The 20,537-nt window shown below is 39.3% G+C and overlaps 1 protein-coding gene across 1 annotated transcript in view; it reads left to right on the top strand.

The window, feature by feature from the left end:
• Positions 1–20,537, top strand: part of PHEX (phosphate regulating endopeptidase X-linked) — an 86,658-nt gene that overhangs the window by 5,671 nt on the left and 60,450 nt on the right. Inside the window, exons 2-7 of the mRNA XM_072340187.1 lie at positions 11,458–11,544; positions 11,806–12,032; positions 16,063–16,131; positions 17,870–17,986; positions 19,644–19,727; positions 20,035–20,180. Of these exons, the coding sequence (XP_072196288.1) occupies positions 11,458–11,544; positions 11,806–12,032; positions 16,063–16,131; positions 17,870–17,986; positions 19,644–19,727; positions 20,035–20,180 (730 nt within the window). The remainder of the gene's footprint in view (positions 1–11,457; positions 11,545–11,805; positions 12,033–16,062; positions 16,132–17,869; positions 17,987–19,643; positions 19,728–20,034; positions 20,181–20,537) is intronic.

Here is a 20,537-nt window from a genome sequence, read left to right as displayed (position 1 = left end):
AAAATAACTACTCTTAAGTAAATCCAGAAAGGCAAAAATTATTGAATGGAAATTTATTCTATTTGACCACAGGTGCGTCCTTTCATACAATCCCAGAAGCTGGTGAGTTGTTGCTGCCTTGTGCCATAGGGCTAGCTTCTCTTCTTCCCCTCAGTGACAGACACTTGGTTGGGAGCACTGGGGTGGCACTGATGTGGTCCATGAGATCTGTAATGTTGTCATTGATACTCCTCATGTCTTTTGTGATTTCTTTTTTAGGAGTTAGCTTGTTGAGCACTTGTTGCAAATTAGAGAAAGAACAATAGTAATTAAAAGAAAAAAAAAAAGAGAGATAGGGTATTTATGTTACTCTCTCCAAAAGCCGCTGTTAGATGGCCGCTGTTGGATAACAAGATAGCAGCAAAGAACAACAGTGCTCCTTCTTTTTTGATGGGTGGCTTCATCTTTTCAATGGTCCAGAACATTTTTTTTTGGTGGTTCAGATCTTTCCTATAAGGGCTTTTTTTTTTTTTTTTTTTTTTTTTTTTTTTTTTTTTTTTTTTCATCTAAGTGTAAGAAAAAAACATGGGTGTCCCAAGTCAAAGAAATCTTTCTGAGCGAAAAGTTAACAGATTTTGGCAAAATGAACTACCTGAATCAGAGATGGAGTAGTCAGGAATTTTACAGGCTTTGTGGCTGCTCAAAATGAAAGTTGTATCAGCAATTAGTGATTTTGGGTAACCATGAGCAGAGAAAGGAGGTCATTTTGGTTCCTAAGTGAGGTTTTAAGGCGGCAAGGCAACAGGGCCACAGAATTCCCACAGCATCTGCATGGTCAGGAGACAGAACAGCATCTCCCTATGAGTCCTGTGCTGGAGCAGGAGCAGGAGAAGGTTTTACACCTTGCTGCCACTCCTTTGTGGAGGGGAAACCTCTCTTTCAGCTGCTGTTTACAGAGGGATGATATGTTCCTATCTGCAGACGCTGAATTCCAAAGTTACTGTAGGACTGTGTTTGAGTCCGGTAATCTTGCTGAAAGAGGCACTTGTACCTTAGAAAAAATGGAAATCTGTGGCATCTGATTTTTGTAGAATCATAGAATCCTTAGAGTCAGAAGGGACCTTTAAGGTCATCTAGTCCAAGTCCCCTGCAATGAACAGAGGCACCACAGCTACATGAGGGTGCTCAGAGCCTGATCCAGCCTCGCCTTGAAAGTCTCCAGGGATGGGGCATCAACCACATCTCTGGGCAACCTCTGCCAGTGCCTTATCACACTCAGTGTAAAAGCTTTTTCAGTCTTTTTATTTTTTAAAAAATTGCTTAATACATGTTAAAAATATTAATACAATTATGTAAAGCTTAATGGCGGTGTCTACTACAGAGCTTCCTCTGTACTGTAACAACTGGGGCTCTTACAATCTTCCATCTTAAAGGTAGTTTATTGCACCTAAGGTTACTATGCTGTGGAACTGCTGTCCTCTATGCTATAATCCGTGTGTGTAGGTGTGTGTGTGTTTTGGAGTGGGTAGCTGAAGGAAGTACTGCTCAAAAGATTGAGATTTGCTATTGAAATTAGGTTTATGAACAGAGGCTCTCACATTGGCATAAGATGACTTTTGTTTCTGTTAGAGTTTGTGTACATTTAGTTGAGTTCTGGAAGAAACCCACGATTCTTCTTTCTTTTATATACAAACTCAAAGTGAGGTGTGAGGGGGGCAGGGAGACACAGTTTTATCAAAACAAGGCAGGCTTGATTCAGTCGTCAGCTCCACAAAGGGAGTTCTGAGTAATGAACTCCAGGAGCTGCAAAAAGAACCAGAAGGTTTTATTAAAAATTAATAACTCAGTGGTTTAGAAACACAAAAGGTATTGTGTGTAAGGTTTATCTGAGACTCTGTGAGCCAGCACAAGTTCTTCCAAGGGCAATCAATACCTTTGTTCATTGGCATGCTAGATGCTTCTGCCTTCCAAAGAAGTAGTGGTATGCAATATAACAGGTGGTAGGACAGTGTGGTTCTGTCTGCGCTATTTTTGAGCCTTATGTGAACAAGGAGTTTGTCTTGATTAAATATGTTTGGAGTGATTACTGGGAGTCCTTACAATGAGACGATTCTGATGACCTGATTATTTACAATGGAGAGAGTGACAGAAAGAAGGTAAGAAGTTAATGGAAAGCTGATTGAGGAGAGAACATTGGAAAAAATATGTGCTTTTGTGAAATTTAAAAGGTTTATTATAGACATCAGAATGGAAAAAAAGTATTGATTTGCTGTTTAATTTGTGTCAGTACAGAGTGTATTTTTCTTGGTTGGGGAAACAGGGTGAAAGAAAGGTTGATTGTTCTTCTCTCTGAAATGATATAAGCAAGTTTAAGAGAATTCACAGCTTTAAGATTTATCTGAGAAATAACTTCACTATATTTCCCTATCATCCCCATGTGGTATGAGAAACGGAGGGGATTATCTTAGTAGTGGGTCTTGAGCAATTTGGATCCAGATCTTTTAACTTTCAGGATAACCTGTTAATTGGGAAACTGTAGATTGTATGGTGGCTCTCTTTCCATCTCTCTTGTTGAAACTGCTTTATTTGATTTAAAATATTTTAACTTCAAAGACATTGGGTGTTTCTCTAAATGATTTTAATAGCCAGATAATAGTTAAAGGATTCAATTCCTGGATGGCACATAAGACTTCAGATCCTGACCAACAAGTATGCAATTTCATAAAAAGAAAAACAATTCTCAAGTAAACCCACCCCAGAAATCCCTACACCCCACTATTTAGGGAATCTCAAGATATGGAAACAGTAACTAAATGCATTTCAGCCTACATCTTCAGTTGATTCAAGTTGAAAAATGGGTTTTAATTACTTCATAATTAATATTTTTGCTTCTCTTTTAACAATGATCTCCAGGTTTCATTGAGTGGATATGTGTAGAAATATATTTCCAAGAAAAGTGAATTATTTTCACATATCTGTATGTTAACTACATGTAACATTAACGTATAGACCTTGATCATTCACACATGAAAATGAAGGCATTCTCATAGGGCTGCATCTATTTGTTGGCAAGAACAAAATAAATATCAGACATTCTGTGGAGGAAAGTGTTCACTACCTGCTGCCGTTATTTGTGTTCATTTTTTCCCCCTTAGCTAGGCATCTCCCCTTACTTTTGTTTAGGCTCAGAGAAAAAGCTTTATTAATGCAGGTATAGATGTAAGCATTTTAAGATTTTTGAAAGCCTTCGGTACTAGTTTGTTGGGTTTGTTTTTTCCACATACGTGTAATAAGCAGTAGAGGAATCCAAATCATAATGCAGTGGCAATTGAAAATAGATGCTTATAAAATGTATTATGATAATTTTTTTGTACAGCACTGGGCTCTGACACTTCCCCTTCCAGACCTCTGAAAGCCACCAACATGAAAAGGAAGAGAAATCTTAGTGTCAGTAGGGTGCTGGTATATATATTTTCGAGCATTTAACTAGAGTGGTGAGAAATATTTTTGTAAGATTTTTTTTAGTTGTGATGGAGTGAAAATTACATATTTCAGTCTATTTTCTTATTTTAGAATCCTGAGAGCAAACTTTTATTTGAAAACCGGTTATTGGCAATGCAGTTTTAAAAAGAGAGTCTTGGGGATGGGGACTCCAAACCACATATCAGACTGTTCACCTGAAATAGCAAGAAGCACCACAGAACAACTAGGAAAGCTAGCAGTTAAAAAACACAACATAGTTTAGGGAGCTCCAAAAAAATAAATATTGTTGTCTACCAGTTGTTAAAAGAGGAAATGTGCTGTGGTGTATCCTAAGGTTGTACAGTAGAAGAGATTCTCAGAACTTGTATTTTAAAGGCATGAAGAAACTCAACCAGGCCTTTGAAACTCTGTATTTGAAGCTGGGTTATGATGGTCAAAAGGGAGACACAAATGGGCTTCCATACCCTCCCATGAGGTGTGTTCCTGTAGTGTTTTATGGGCAGGCTAGAGGCAGCTCAGCTTTTTCACAAGGCTTCAGAAGCAAAGCAGCTCTGAAATGGCAGCTAGGCAGTGTGACCAGTGTCTGAAAGAACAAATTTAGCTCTAAGAATAATATAATCTTGGTTTGACTGTACTTGTTCCCAACAAGTATATACAGCTTTGGAATAGTCAGTGCTGTTGTTTGTATAGCAACAACTCTGGATAACCTGACACAAGGGGTCGTCACCTCTACCTCTATAGGAGTCAGGCTTCCACACTGATGAGAATAGTAGATATATATCAGATTTTCCCTTCTGAAGAGCTCGTAAACTGGATTGATTGTGTTGCAGTCTATTGATCTAGCATTTTCATCCAGCTAGCCAGGGAAGTTACCATTGAACAAAGGATCACAGCAGTATCGTCCATAATTTTAGATGCTGTGGCCACTGCTTTTATTTTGAGTTAGAGCATCATGCCCTTTGTAGGCCTCATCCATAACACTTACCCTCCTTCATTAACTCATGGCTCTGAAAAAAGAAATTGGAAACTAGATATTCTGAATGAACGTCAGCTGACCCCAAGCCATTCTGAGATAATCCCTCTTGGAACATGCAAGCTCACATTACTGTAATTGGGACTGTACATTGTTCGAACTATGATTTCCGTAACAGCAGCAAGGCTTTTTGTGCTTCCTCTCGCATTGTGAGCGAATTATTTCTATGAAAGATAGCTCTGTGAACTGCAATAAACCTGAACATTTTGGGGGAACATTTTGCATGCAAGTGCTGTGTGATTTGTTGGATTGTCCAGTGTTTATCTTACCAAACATTTGCTGCATGTATCTGTATTTTTAGTAATTTTTCATCTCCCAGTGAATCAAAATGACCCATGTGCTTCCTCAATGGAGAAGATTCTGGGGGCAAGGTTTGCTTTCAAATTGTAACTTTTTTTTTTCCTCTTACTTTTAAGCTAAAGTTCCTCAATGACATAATTAAAACATCCTGCTGCTGGCAAAACATCAGAGGATATCTTCCACATTTCTAAAAGATAACATGAATTCTGCTTCTTCACAGAAATAGAACAGAAACTGGGAGAGGAGATGTAGGTTAGATGTTAGGCAGAAATCCTTTACTCAGAGGTTGGTGAGGTGCTGGCACAGCTGCCCAGAGAAGCTGTGGTGCCTCATCCCTGGAAGCCTCAAGGCCAGGTTGGATGGGGCCCTCGGCAGGTTGAGCTGGTGGGGAGCAGCCCTGCCCATGGTAGGGGTTGGAACTGGATGATCTTTGAGGTCCCTTCCAACCCAAACCATCCTATGATTCTAGGAAACAAAACTTATGACTGATAGCTGGGGAGGGTGAACAGCCCCTTCAATTATTCAGCAGTTTAAAAACCTGAACATTTTGACTGTGGTGGGGTATTAAGGAGAAGAACAGAGACTTTATTGTTCAAGAATCCGATGAGAAGTCCACCTTTTTTGGCATGTGGTATTTGCAAGGAAACTCCTTTTCCACAAGTAGAGTTCCTGCATTTTGGCCCATGAAACTGAATTCCATTGGGAATGGTAAACATGTAATATGCAGAAAATATATTTTCTAGCTGCTGCCACTGAAACTGAAGGAAGAGAATGTTGTTGCATGAGATTTTGACAGAGCCTTTGCTGAAGGATGAGCTTCTTCTGCTTTTGGTTGAGTGAATGGGTGGGTATGGATTTTATTCTTGGACTTCTTTCTGGAACTGTGCTGAGAACAATGCTTTGCAAATTGTTTTCAGATGCAGTACTGAGCATCATCTGGACAATGCTGAGCAACTCTGTCACTGACATTAAAGGCATGGCTGAGCTTTCAGTATCTCCAAAGGATTAAGTTCTTTGAATCTTTGAATCAAATTCAGCATGATTTATGCTCATAAAGCAACAGAGTTTAAATCAGTAAGACTCTGACTTGAGTTAGATATGGAGGAATCAATCCTCCGTGGCTCACTTTCTTTATCTGCAACAGTGGATAATGGCTGCATCTTCTTGTTGTCACATATCTAAGAGTGCTTGGAGATCCTTATCCTTAACGTATAGGGTGCAGTGCCAGGAGCAACCATTAGATTATCTCCTGTGACCTTGTATCACAGGCAATTACATTATCCACATATGCAGCTCACTAGCTTGTGCTGGAATAAAACAGAATTCACACTGGGCTAAAGCTTATCTTCCAAAAAGAACCCAACAAGTCTTGAAGATGTTAAGGTGTTGAGAAGCCCCTGTCTCCACTGGCTGCTTGACTCCAGTGGTTAATCACTGCCACTGCTGAATTCATCTTCATATTCCAGTGACTGGCTTTTCTTGCACCTCTTTTTAGTAGACTGAACATCTCTTCGGCACCAAGCATTTTCTTATGGCAAGGTAATTCTTATTCTAATCTTGCTCATTCCACCACACATTCCACCATCTTTTGTGAAAAAAACACAAATCAATACATCATGTTCTTAAAGTCTCCTACTTTATCCCAGTTCTCAAGGCACTCCACACAAAGAAAAACATATTGTTTTTAAAACATGGGCAACAGAGGGCATGCAGCATTCCAGTCTCTCTCCAGCCTGTGTACAACAGTAGGATCACCTCCCCAGTTTGGTACTTCTTTGTTTTTTCAATCCAGGACAGCTGCTTTCTCCAACACTACCCTGGTATTTTATGCTGAATTACTTGCCCCCTTCTAGCTTTTCACTCTTCCAGTGTTAAAACTTTCCAGGAGATGGGATGTCTCATTGGGGCTTCTGTGTAGAATTTTTTAATGTAAAGTTTAAGTGTATTCCCACTGGAATATTCTTTTTCTTCAAGGTAAGAATCATTAGAATGTACTTCAAATCAATTTTAGATATCACTGTACTTTTCCATGTACAGCAGATGTTTGTAGAAGGATAAAGACAAGCATGCTAACACTATGTAGCCTCCATATCTATGGTTGGAAAGTGCAGCAAAACTTAATGTTATCTCTGTAGATCAATAAATAAATTCAGCTAATAGCATAGTCTAATTGCATTTCCGAGAGAGACTGTATGAAGAGAACAATCTCTGATTATACATACAGTCTGCAGATCAGGATCATTATAACCTGAATCTCTGTTTCTAATCTGAATAGATGATATGCGTGCTTCTTTTAACTGCAAATCTGTGCAACTCCTGTTTCCTGTACTCCAAGTCAGAAGGTAAAAAAAGGTAGAAGATTTCTCAATTCTGTAAATAAAGTATGGTGGTTGAAAACCAAAGCTGCACAGGACAGTAGGCTGGAAAATCAACAACAGCTAGAAATAGAAAGTAAGATTAAAGGTAACATTTAGCCACAAAGTTATTCTTATCCACTTTAGAATAGTATGTAGTTAAGTACACACATGCTCACACACAAAATAGCAAAGCTTACTTTGTAAAGTGCTTTGCTCTCACTTTCAGAAGCAGATGATTGCTATTTACTGTAGGGTTGTGAACCACAGGAAGCTGGCCTTTTTTAGCTCTTGTCCTGGAAAAGCACTGTCTGAATGACACTCAATAAAGACCTTCCTTCCTTCCTTTCCAAACCCAACACCCCATCCCCAGCTTTGGATATTTTCTTTGACTGCCAGCCTGAGCATTCACAGCTCAGACAGCTGAGGACCATTCCAGCCATGGGATGGTTTCTGTTGGCGATGCTGAATCTCTGTGTTTTGTAAAAGGGCCGCGGAGTGTGATGATGTAAGCCTGGCTGACCCAGACTGTCAGAAGTGAAAGAACTTTGGTTTGCAGTGCAAACATCCCTGCCCTCAGAACCTTGGTAGAACAACAACAACAACAACAAAAAAGAATGATGAAGCAATGTGTGAACCTTGGGATAGCAGGAACAGTTTTAACCAGTTTCTGACTGTGTGTGAAATAAACAGTCTTTTAATGAGATGAGTTATGTTGTTTCAGCACTGTGGAGCAGAATTGCCAATAAGTTTTGACATTTGCCATAACTAAGTTTTATATGAAGGCAGATATATATCTTGCCTTTGAGCATCCTGTGCATACAGAAACATAGACAATGAGGTGCTTAGATTAATAGCACTATTCAAGACTCCTTTTATTCCTAAGAGAATAACTTTGGAATTTATTTGGAAGTGAAGGAAGCTAAAGACATGGCTGAAGAACAAGAGCTGCTTTGCTAGAATACCCATTCGAATTTGTACATTATATTTGACTAGGGACAGATGATCACAAATCCATATGCTCCCTCAGCAAGAGAATAAAGCAGGTACTTGCAAAGGAGGTAGGGAACTGAAGACTTCTGTTTTTCTGTGGATATTCCATTAGACTGAGAGTTAGCTGGTGTGTGGTGGTCTTTCTCTTCAAACCTTTTGGAAGACCTCATGGTAATTGCTTTTATTCTGGTGCTCTCTGCAACAACTTCCTGTCTGTCTTTCTTTGGAAGCCTCAGACCTGGATGCAGTACCCCAGATGGGGCCTCAGAAGAGCAGAGTAGAGAGGGACAATCACCTCCCTGTCCCTGCTGGTCACACCTCTGCTCATGGAGCCCAGGATACCATTTGCTTTCTGAGCTGCAAGAGCACACTTCTGGCTCATGTTAAGTTTTTCATCCACCAGGAACTCCAGGTCCTTCTCTGCAAGGCTGCTCTCAAGGACTGTTCCTTCCAGACTGTATATATGCCTGGGATTCCTCTGGCCCAAGTGCAGCCCTTCCTTCCATTGTGCCAGCCACACCACTCAGCTTGGTGTCATCAACAAACTTGTTGAGAGTGAAGTCAATTGCATAATTGATGTCATTGGTAAAGATGTTAAAAAGCGCTGGTCCCAAGACATCATCTATGTGATATATATAATCTAAATGGCATCATCTACCCCACCTCATTTTTTTGCAAAAGTGCAGGGAGAGTTCCAGGTTCATTCTGCCACATAACAAGGTGATTTGATGGGAAAACTTCAGGTCTCATTTTGACATGATTTTATGTAGATATATTCCTAGAGTTGATTTTATATTATTGGATCCCATCCCCTGTATCATTCCTGAGCTTTAGTTGGGCCTTGTTGAATTTTATTAGCTTCAAATTTTCACTGGCAAGGAACAGAATTTACTACAATGGTTTTAATGGGAGTGTGTATTTTCATCTTTAGTTTTATGTAGGTTTCATTTATAGTTTCTCTTTAAATGTCATTCTTAAAACATGAACTGGTCTGATTGTTCTACTCAGGATTGTGGACATTGTAGATATGTGTCAATGAGTGGTAAGGTATTCTATTTAACAAGCTGAGAAATACTAAGAACTTGAAGATTTGAAACCAAAGCTATTAACAAACTTGCTGGATAGGATTCAGTATTGAAAATCTTACCCATAAATAAAAGGAAAATGTTATCATTACATTTCTCAAATGCGGACTTTTTTTTTTTTTTTTTTTTTTTTTTTTTTTTTTTTTTTTTTTTTTTTTTTTTTTTTTTCTCCCCACGGAGAGAAGAGTTTGAATGAAGAGAACAGGTGGCATTTGTTGATCACTGGAATAATCTTTGACAAATTAACAATTTAATGTCAGATATACGGTCCCCTGAGTGTAGGTGCTCTGATGGGCATTGGTAAGAAGCTATCTGAGAGATGAAGCATGGCAGGCTTTGAATAGGCTCTGTGTGGAAGAGGTCTGATTTTACCGTAGCTATTGTTATTAATTCCCAGTGGTCATCTGCTGACTTTGGCAGACCACTTGAAATCCTGCACTCACTTTGTTCTACCTTATGTTTGTGGAGTGTTTTTGAACTCAAACACAGCACCATGTAAGACCAATGTGAACTATGACTTTGCTCATAAACCCCACTGAAACCCAGAGGGATACCCACTGAGGAATATAATGTAGGAAAGCTACTCTTGAGGTTTTTAAGGCTTCTTAGCTCTGGCTGAGTACTCAACAGGTGGCACTTGAGATGTTTCCAGCAAAGCCATTCTTTTCAGTGGTTCCAGTAAGAGTAAGGTAAAGTTGGGAGTGACCTATTTGGGTTTTACCAAACCACATCAGGTCCAACTGAGTTTGCTAACCCATTTCAACCCATGCTGAAGTGCTACCTCACTTCCTCCTCTTGTTCATGGAACTGCACTTGCTGTGCTGTACTTGATCTGACAGATATTGCTGAAGATGTGCTGGCTCTATGTTTAGGCATAGTATGCGAGTGTGTACAACAACATCTTGGCTGATTTATAGCTTGGATAAATGGCTTGAGGCAGCTGACAATGGACTATTAAGATTCAGATGCACTTTGCATGATATTTCACTTCCATGCATAATGTGAGAAGAGCAAGAGAGATGACAGCTTAGAAAAAGTAGTTTGGCTTTCCAGCACAAAAGGACTTGACATCTATAGTAAGAGAGCTATATAACAAAGCTTCTCAGATAGCAGTATCAAGCTCAGCCTACTGTGTCATTCACTAAGCTGAAACTGTGGGTGTCTAATGGACAAAAGGGCATTTTTGGTGAAAATGAACCCCAGCAGTCTAGCTTCTGGGATCCTTCCACCTTCTCCTTTGGACCCTAATGACACAGAATGTTAGCACCAGGGACTGTGCCACCTGAAAAATTCCTTAGTTTCTGCCCTGTGTGTTGGCTTCCAGCCCCTCCTCTGATCACAGGTGGGTCTTTGTGAGGCAAAGCAGTGAACAGTGTCAGTCATCTGTCTTTATAGTAATCTTTTAAAAAGTATGTATATCCTTGTTGGAGACCAAGGCTGAAGCACTGCACACTTCACTTGTAAGAGGAAGGCAGAAAGGTATTTACTGATACAAAGTAGATGTAAGATGGCAATTTGAACAATGATGATAGTGACTCAACAAGATTTGAAATGGCTAAATATCCTTGACTATTTGCTACACAGGGTGTTGGGGGATTCTAAGCTATAATAGCTTAGGAAAGCTATTATAGCTTAAAAACTATACTTATATAATCAAAACAATACCAATAATGTTGTCAAGGTGTCATCACATCTCAGATAAATATCGGTGCAGGCATTAAGTAACCTCAAGAGATGTTTCTACTCAAGGGGAGACTCTGGTGTGCAACCAGTTGCTTGCCTGGGATTCTTAGGCTGCTTCCAATTTATGGAGTAGGATGATTGACTCATAGTCAGGCAACATAGAACTGGACCTATTGAACAAGGTGTCTGTTATCAGTTCTCTGAGCGTTCAGTTTGAGACAGTGTGGTGGTTGTTAACTGTCTCTGGTGAAGACTTGGTTGTTATCAGTCCCAAGGACAAGGCTTTTTGCGCCTTACTGCATGCACTAGGCCTTGGGAATAATGATCAATCCAGGTGAGGGGACAAGGAGTGCACTGTCATAGTGCTTCTGTGTGGAGGTAGAAAAAACTGAAAATATCTTGTGTCTGTGCTGTAGCCTAAGAAAATGCATATGGAACCTTATCCCTAGTTAGCTAAGTACTATGACTGAAGTAGATACTGGGACAGGAAAGCAGGCAGTACCCACATTTTAAAATGTATTGAAAAAATGTAAATTCTTTTTTTCAGCGTTGCTTGAGAAACCAATCAGCAAAAGACAGGACAGTGAAGCTGTACAGAAGGCCAAGATTCTTTATGCATCCTGTATGAATGAGAGTAAGTGATCTCATTTGGGGACACCTGTGTATTATCCATGTTTATACACGCAGGCCCTTTTGCTTTTCACTGGTCTCCATGACGCTTTGTCCAGGACTGCCATGCCAATGCATTCACAGGCAAAGCAGAGGCATTAGATTTAGCTATTTGTTTATTCCTTCCTGGAAATCCATCAATGCCAATAAATCTTTGCTTTTCCTGTGGCTGTTGCTAGATTTGAATCATCTGGAATGTAACTGTTGTCACTCTTGGACATTTCAGATAAAATTGAAAAAGCTGATGTGAAACCACTGTTAAGCATCCTGAAGCATTCCCCTTTCCGCTGGCCTGTGCTGGAATCCAACATCGGACCAGAGGGGCTGTGGTCAGAGAGGAGGTTTAGCTTAGTGCAGACCCTGGCAACACTTCGTGGTCAATATAGCAACTCTGTCTTCATCCGTTTATATGTAGCTGCTGATGACAAAGTCTCCAACCGGTATATCCTGAAGGTACAGCACAGAATATCTATTAGTTTACTTTGCATGGCATTTTGTGATCTCATTTTTTGAAACAAGCATACAAGCCAAATGCTTACATTTGACTATTGTTGCTATTATCTGCCGATTTGCAGATGTACGTAAGTGCCAATTCATGGGAATGCAGTAACCATTAGGTTACACATGCCTTGAAAACTATTTGTGAGAAGGATATTTTATCTTTTCAAATGACAAATAAAAAGGTAAAGTATGTTCCCAGAGTCCATGTGTGTGGAAATGAGATGTGGCTATCTTGTCCTGAATATTCTGGATGCCGCATATGGCTTTTTATCTATGAAAATGAGGAATGGTGCATCGGTTACAAATATTTTGAACTTGATATATTTTTCTTGAAATGGGAATGTGTTACGTTGTGCTATACAGCACCTTACAAGCAACAACAGCAAAAAGTAACTCAGAGTCTTCTAAAGTGGAAATACAGAATATATCTTTTACTGATATTCTTTTGTTTTGGATCAAAGCATAATGTTTATAACAGTGCATGCAGGACATTACACAACTGTTTAGATTAGCAAGAAAAAGACCAAAACTAAAACTGCCTAGCTAGTCTGACAGAACTCCAGAGAGAATTGCAACACTTACTATGAGATGTCATCATGGCAAGATCCAGTGCCTGGGTCAAATGCATTGTTGTTTTTTAGGAAACAGTAGGAGTAGACCAGAGTAGACCAGCTCTCTGCTGCTATGAGAATGTAGTTTATAAAGGCCAGAGAGAAGGGACTAAGAAGAAAGGCATACCACCATTATTCACAGAAAAATAGCACCTATGGTCCATACACTAGTAGTATCCTGGCTATCTGTAGAGGCATATCCAAGAAGAATACATTGTGCTTGGGACTTAAACAAGAGTTAGCTGTGGTGGTACTGGATGTTGTTTCTGAATCAGTTCTTTGAAGGGCCCTTTGACTGCAGCATAGGACTGGTATGAAATTCAAGGGTAAATTTTCTTTGTTTCTAAGGAGTTGTTCTAAATGGTCAAGGCAACTGCAGATCAACAGTTTGTTGCATTAAGAATGTCATTCTGTTAAGATGCTGTTCAGTCAGGATTGCTTTGGTTGAAGATTTAAAGGAACTGAAATGGTAGAATCAGAGAGGAAATCACAGAATCACAGAATCACAGAATCACAGAATGACCCGGGTTGGAAGGGACCACAAGAATCATGTAGTTCCAACCCCCCTGCCTAACAGGGCCACCAAACATACGTCTTTACTAGATCAGGTTGCCCAGAGCCCCGTCCAACCTGGTCTTGAACACCTCCAAGGACGGGGCATCCACAACCTCCCTGGGCAGCCTGTTCCAGGACCTAACCACTCTCCTAGTAAAGAACTTCCCCCTAACATCCAACCTAAATCTTCCCTCTTTTAACTTAAAACCATTTCCCCTAGTCCTGCTATTATCAGCCCTTTCGAAGAGTTTGCTCCCCTCCTGGGAGTAAGTTCCCTTCAGGTATTGAAAGGCTGCAATGAGGTCTCCCCGCAACCTTCTCTTCTCCAGGCTGAACAAACCCAACTCCCTCAGCCTGTCCTCATAGGGGAGGTGCTCCAGCCCCCTGATCATCCTCATGGCCCTCCTCTGGACCCTTTCCAAAATCTCCATATCTTTTTTGTACTGAGGGCTCCACACCTGGACACAGTACTCCAGATGGGGCCTCACAAGAGCAGAGTAGAGAGGGACAATCACCTCCCTATCCCTGCTGACCACCCCTCTCCTGATGGAGCCCAGGTTCCCATTTGCCTTCCGGGCTGCCAGAGCGCACTGCTGGCTCATGTTAAGTTTCTCATCTATTAGGACCCCTAGGTCTTTCTCTGCCGAGCTGCTCTCAAGGACAACTCCTCCCAGCCTGTACAAGTGCCTGGGGTTCTTCCGGCCCAAGTGCAAAACCTTGCACTTTGCCGTGTTGAACCTCATTAGGTTCACCTGAGCCCAGCTTTCCAGCCTGTCAAATATTTAGCTATCTCCTGTCATACTCCTGCCGTGAGTCCATGGTATCTGCCAGGAGAGGGTTTGGGTAGGTCTGTGTGTCTTGTTCTTTGGAAATGAATTATACCTTATAATATCTTCATTTGATATGCTTAGCAGCCGCTGTGAATTGGGTATTTAAATAACTGAAATTCCACATCCTCTGAATAGCATATTATTCCTTAGGGGATTCTGTTTTTATTGTTAATTTGATTAAGAACTTGATCAGTGGAATGCATCAGCCACTATTCTACTTTGTGAGTGTTTTAACAGATTCCCAGGAGTGCAGCTGTAACAGGGAGTATTTCAGTCTGCTTGTGAAAATGGATTGATTGCAAAATTCTTTCTTTGTTCAGCACTGCAAAAGCATGAATGGTTCAGAACAACAGGAGATGCTCCAAATAATGCTTTGTTCAACATTCAATATAATTTTCTTTTTCTTGAAGAAATTCATTAGCTTTTTTTTTTTGTTTGTTTGTATCTGATGTTTGTGCTTTCTTTATTTCAATGCATTATCAAATCTGACTCTTAAGCTGGGAAAATTTGGATGAGCACTCAAAACGACAGCGATATGGCTGAAATAGACCAAATAATCTGAAGTTAACAATTGCCAGGACATTCATCTGCAAAGCATAAGAGTATAGAGAGTTGTGGGGACTTTTTTGCTTCAATATGTTGAAGAAAGGTGTTACTGTTTTTCAAAGGATCAGAGTTGCACTGAACATCACAGCTTCAGCAAACATCTGCTTTCAGTAGATTATTTGTTTTACTTTATTTGTGGTGTATCTTGGAAGCTTGAGAACATCATTCATCTGAGATTCTATTTGCATTTGCTGGGGTCATTTTTTATAATGTAGAAAATATGAAACAAATGCTGTAAGATATAGATTAAAAAGGCTTTTGTGAAGTAGTATGAATAAGTATCACATTTCTTCTTAGAATATGACCTTAGAATATCAAAACTTTTTTTTTTTTTTTTGTTTTTTGTTTTTTGTTTTTCCATTCACATCAATATCTTATTCAGAATTTGGAAGTTGGTTGAATTATGCTATTAGATTTGGCTTTTATACTCTAACTTAATTGATCACATTGAAGTGTCTGGTGAAATCTCTGTTTCTAGTACTCATTTTAAGAAATCTGCTTCACAATGATTTTTGGCTGATTAAGAACTTGAAACATTATGCACGTGTTCCCATGTTGTCATCATTTCATTCAAAAGACTAAGTGAACCCATTAAACTTTCAAGTCTGGTTTTAGAAATTAAGTTGAAGACCTTATCTAAGATCAGGGTAACTGTAGGCCAGCAAGTCCGATCATAGTTTGAATCAGAAATACTTAAAGCCTGTGTCTGCCATACATCTTTAGCTAATGTACTGGAAGCATAACGATTTCCCATGCCTGCAATGATTTCTGGGTCTGGAACCCAGCTGTACCTCTGTTCAAAAAGCTGAATACTCATTACAACACTCAGTGCTGGCCTAGAGTGAAGCTGAAATGCATAACCTTGATTTCTGTCAAAGTAGGCTAATGATGCTTTCCAGGCACACAGCAGCTGACATACTCCAGCAGCTAATGGACATTTGGACCATACACTAAGTTTTCTGTCCAAAGTTGACTCTTGTGCCCCTGAATATGTGTAACATGAATAGTTGTCTGCACTCATTGTTTGTTGCTGTAGACTCACTCCTGTTACATTACCCTACTTGCTAATAGAGCAAGGAACACGGGTTGGTGATACTTTCCTGTAGCAGGTGGCTCAAGGTACTGACGGAGACATCTGAGGCTTCCCAGATGGCATTAATATGATTAAGATAATATCTGTCAGCACAGTGTAGCTTTTAAAAATAAATAAATAAATAAATATGTATGTATGTATGTATGAAAATAAGACTATTTTTCAGGAATGTATTATGTATTGGATATTTACATTTGTTGCTATTGACAGAAACATGCAAATTCTTTTAAGGTTGCTAATATGGCTATCCTTAATTGTTAAATGCTTTTTCTTTTTATTTTTAACAGCTAGATCAAGCAAGCCTCTCTCTCTCATCTCGAGAGGATTACCTAGAAAACACGACAGAAGCTAAATCCGTAAGTAGTACTAACTAAAACTCAACATATCTATTTTTGTTACTGTAGATTTTGCTTTATTGAGCTACAATCTGGGAAATGGTTATGGCTTGGTTGGATTTAGATTTTTCAAGATATTTCCTATTAGAAAAAAACTCTCAACCATAAGCACCACTACTACAAACACTTCTCTTCTTCACCCTTGGAAGAGACCTCTGGAAACCATCAGCCACCCCTCTGGTTTTGTACTTTCAGCATGCAAGTATGCTGAAGGTGTGAGTGCTAGAATGCCATGTGCTTCAGGTGCTCGCTGTAGTTTGAGATTTGCAGAGCTGCATCCTTATGAAGGACCATCTAGGTCCAGGAGTTCAACAGAGACAGTTGCTCAGGGCACCCTGCATTCAAAGCCAACTGTTAGAGCTGCTACAGCTACCCTCACCTTAGCCTTCACCTGACCTAATCAGGTAATCCCAGATTGCACTGGGATCCCCCACAGTTATTGAGATGTCCCAGAATTTCCTAGGCCATGGACAAAGAACCCAAAAGCTCAAGAACATCTCAAGAAAGTGGAGCCCAGATGCTACTGTGTCAGTGAACTGCTCTCCTGGCCAGATTACTATCATCAGATTTGCTTGAATTTATTTAATAAAAGAAACAGGAGTTCTTCAACAGATCTCAATAATTAATTTCCTCTTCTTCCCCTTTATTATTTCTCAGTACTCTGCTACAGCTCATCGAGAAGTTTTCTTGCTGCTTTTCTGTGGGAAACAAAGATGAAATGTTGATGTTAAGCACACATATTGATGTTTGATAATGCCAACACCTTTTTCACCCTCCTTTGATTAAGGGCTGCGGGCAGTGTCCAATGCACACAGCCCAAAGTTCATAGAAAACAAGCACTTGGTTGTCATGGGGGCGAGTTATTGCTGTTGTTAAGGTCTTACAATATTGCTTCCCTTTTAATTTCTCTGAGAAGCTAGTGAGTTTTTTAGCCACATCCATCTGAGCAGATGCCAGTATCCAAAGAACAGTATCTACTTAAAAATTAAAGACAGTAATATGCCCAGAAATGCTTTTGCATGGGAGATCACATGCCATCAGAAGCTGATTGGAGCAGTTTGATCACTCTTAAACTTCTGAAAGATGATGCTGGGGAAGAGATAGCACAGAAATCACTACAATATAATGATTGATACATACAGTGGATTCTGCTGACATTTGGGTATATGCACTAGACTAAAACATGCTTAGGATTGCTGGATAGCACAGAATACTTTATTAAGTACTTGTGTGCTATAGCAGAAACAGAGGAGGGATATCCCTTTACCTCCCTATCTTCCCATCCACTAAGCTTGCATTTGACTTTCAGTACTTCTTCAGTCCTGTGTTCATTACTGTATGAAGTTGCAAAAACATGCACATTGTCTAATCCCATTGCAAGAGCTCTGTGTGCTCAGCCAAATCCAGAAACATCATTTGTGCTTCCTGAGATGTGTATACTTTGTGAACCACAGCAGATAGCTCTGTTTGTCATCCACAGTATGGCATCTTATGGCATTTTATGGCATTCTTTCCCCTTTTCTCTTCAGAGGAAGTGGACACTTGAGGTAAAGAAAGTATAACTCTGGTTGCAAGAGTATGAAAGTACGAGGTATTCACCTCCTTGCTGTCAGCTGGATATTGATGTCCTACTGGTACAGTTGTGTTGAAGTGCAAATCCAGTGATAATTTCTATTTTTTTTTTTTTTTTTTCCCCCAGTACCGAGATAACTTTTTGCAGTTCATGGTTGACACAGCAGTGCTTCTGGGTGCAAATGCTTCACGAGCTGAGTCTGATATGAAGTCAGTCCTAAAGCTGGAAGTTAAAATAGCTGAGGTTGGTAATTTTATGTGTAATTGAAAACTGCTTTAAAAACAAAGGGCAATCCTGCTTCAAAATAGAAAGTCATTATTATATCATTATATTAACAACCTTAGCAATAATGTTTCTTGGAAGGAGAATGAAAGAAACAAACCTGATGGAAAAAAAATAAGTCTTCTTGCTTTAGTTAACTGCTAAATTGAATATTTATTCTCAAGGGCATTAGGAAAAGAATTAAAAAAATAAATAAATTAACAAAACCCTTAGCCAGACATAATCATAGAATCATTAAGGTTGGAGAACTGAGGGCCATCAACAACAGCAGTAATGCAGTGTTCCATCTCTCTGCTGAAAATAGAGATGAAATTTTGTCAAACCACTATATGAAAGCAGATATGTTCAGGGACAAGGATTGTTGTATGATCCCTAGTAAGCACAATTAATTATAAAACATCATACTGTGTTTTCAAAAGAGATAGATAGTCTTGTTTGTCACTTGGGCTTTTATTGTATCCTGTGTTCCTCTGTACTCTTTGAGTGAACATACATCATGGAGAACTTCTTTGCTTGGGAAGATTGACAGAAGGAACAAAAGGAAGATATGTATTTTTGATTTAGGGATGAGTGACATGTTCCAAGAGATCTTATTGTGTACAAGGAAGATTTTGAGTGGATTTGAGATACTGGAGGAAGAGGAAAAATTTAGAGAGGAAAAGAGCAAGCGAGTTCAAGAAGAGTTTAAAGATCTGCCATGTAAATGAAATTTGCATAAAGGGAGAAGAACATAGTTTTTTGTCTGTATGGTTTGAGCAACAGTAAAACTGCAGACATTTACTGCAGAATTTTGTTTGGAGATCCACCAGCTGTTTGGTTAGTCTTGTGTCAATCTCTGCCCTGTTTAAATTCGGCACCATAAAGACTGTTTATATCTATCCGATTTGTGCTTTTATCTTTTAGTTGGTTGGTTTATTATGACCCAGACACCTTGGGGTCTGAACATCCCTTGTCAATTATAAAAAAGGCTTGCTTTGTATTTAACATTTATTTTGCTTCATCCCTGGGTTTTTACTCTGTAGAGGATCCTGAGGCCTGACTCCTCTGGTCACACAGATGAATGCTTCTGTTTATTTCTGGCCTATGTACTCAGGTTTCCTTCTATGAAAATCAAAACAGTTGGTTTAAAGGGAGGAGAAACTGATGTGTATCTGACTCTTCCTCTAGGTGTAGCCAGGCCAGAGAAGGGCACATATTTGAATCCAGGAGACGAGATGCATTTCCAGCATGCCTCTCAGATTTGACATTTCAAACTGTATAGTTTGGAGCTGATAGGATGAATGATTTTAATGATCTAGGTGTGCTTTTAGCTTTTATGAACCCACATTCATTTCCTTGGTATAATCAGAGCTAAAATTGGTCTGAAGTGTTCAGAGAAGACATGCAGCACATCAAATTCCCCAGTAATGAGTTAAACTGGCAATGAATCATATTCAATTTCTCTGAGTTAAATGCCATCTTCAGAAAGGGAAGATAATGTCATGAGTGCCTGGAAAATGGGTGGTAAGATACTTCTTCAGTAGGATTATGTTGAATAGTGATGATTTAAGAGAAGATCGTTGGAAGATGAGCCTTGTTTTCATCATTTTTTTAATTCTTATTTCTTCTATTTTTCCAGATCATGATTCCATATGAAAATCGAACAAGTGAGGTGATGTACAATAAAATGAACATATCAGAGCTTAGTGCCATGATTCCACAGGTTGGTTGGGAAAATTATTCTTTTTATTTCTGACCTACATAATTAAATATGCCTTTAGTGTAAGGAGATGGCATGTTAAAGGAGTATTATTAGGAATGTATGCTCTCAGTTATAATGTATGTTCTTTTAAATTCAGTTATGACTTCACAAGGTTTGAAACTGTGGAAAGACAAGCTGCAATAGTTTTTAAATTTTTCATAAGTAAAGCTTTAAATCCACTATCTTGTATGTGTGATTTAATCAATAAATTATCTCCCTTCATTAAGTGTTTAACCAGTCTTTTTTTGTTTTTTTGTTGTTATTTCAGTTTGACTGGCTGGGATACATAAAGAAGGTGATTGACACCAAGCTTTACCCTGAGCTCAAAGATATAGGTCCTTCAGAAAATGTGATTGTCCGTGTTCCCCAGTACTTCAAAGATTTATTCAGGATACTTGAAAATGAAAGGAAAAAGTAAGGCCCCAAACTTATGACTGAACATTAAATGCTGGGTTTGTCCTGGAATCTTTAGGTGCTTCCCAGATTCTAGGAACCAAATCTCAGGGCAAAAGTTCTCCTCATTTTTGTCTGAAAGAAGATAGATGTATTCCCTTGTGGACAGCAGGACAATTTAGTTTCAAGCACCTTTGTTGCAGCAATGATGCTTTTTGCAGATCCATTCAGCCTCTCTTAACTGTATAGGGTTTTACATCTTGAGAAATCATTTACATCTCTAGAAAATGAAGGCAGCTCACACCAAGTGCAATAGATGTGTTTTGCACAGGGAAGCAAAACAGCTTTAGGTAATGCAAAGAAAAGAGGGTGTGTGAA

Source organism: Excalfactoria chinensis, chromosome 1, assembly GCF_039878825.1.
Source record: "Excalfactoria chinensis isolate bCotChi1 chromosome 1, bCotChi1.hap2, whole genome shotgun sequence".
NCBI lineage: Eukaryota > Metazoa > Chordata > Aves > Galliformes > Phasianidae > Excalfactoria > Excalfactoria chinensis.
Note: the sequence above shows the minus strand (reverse complement) of the source record. Positions and strands in the feature narration are given on the sequence as shown.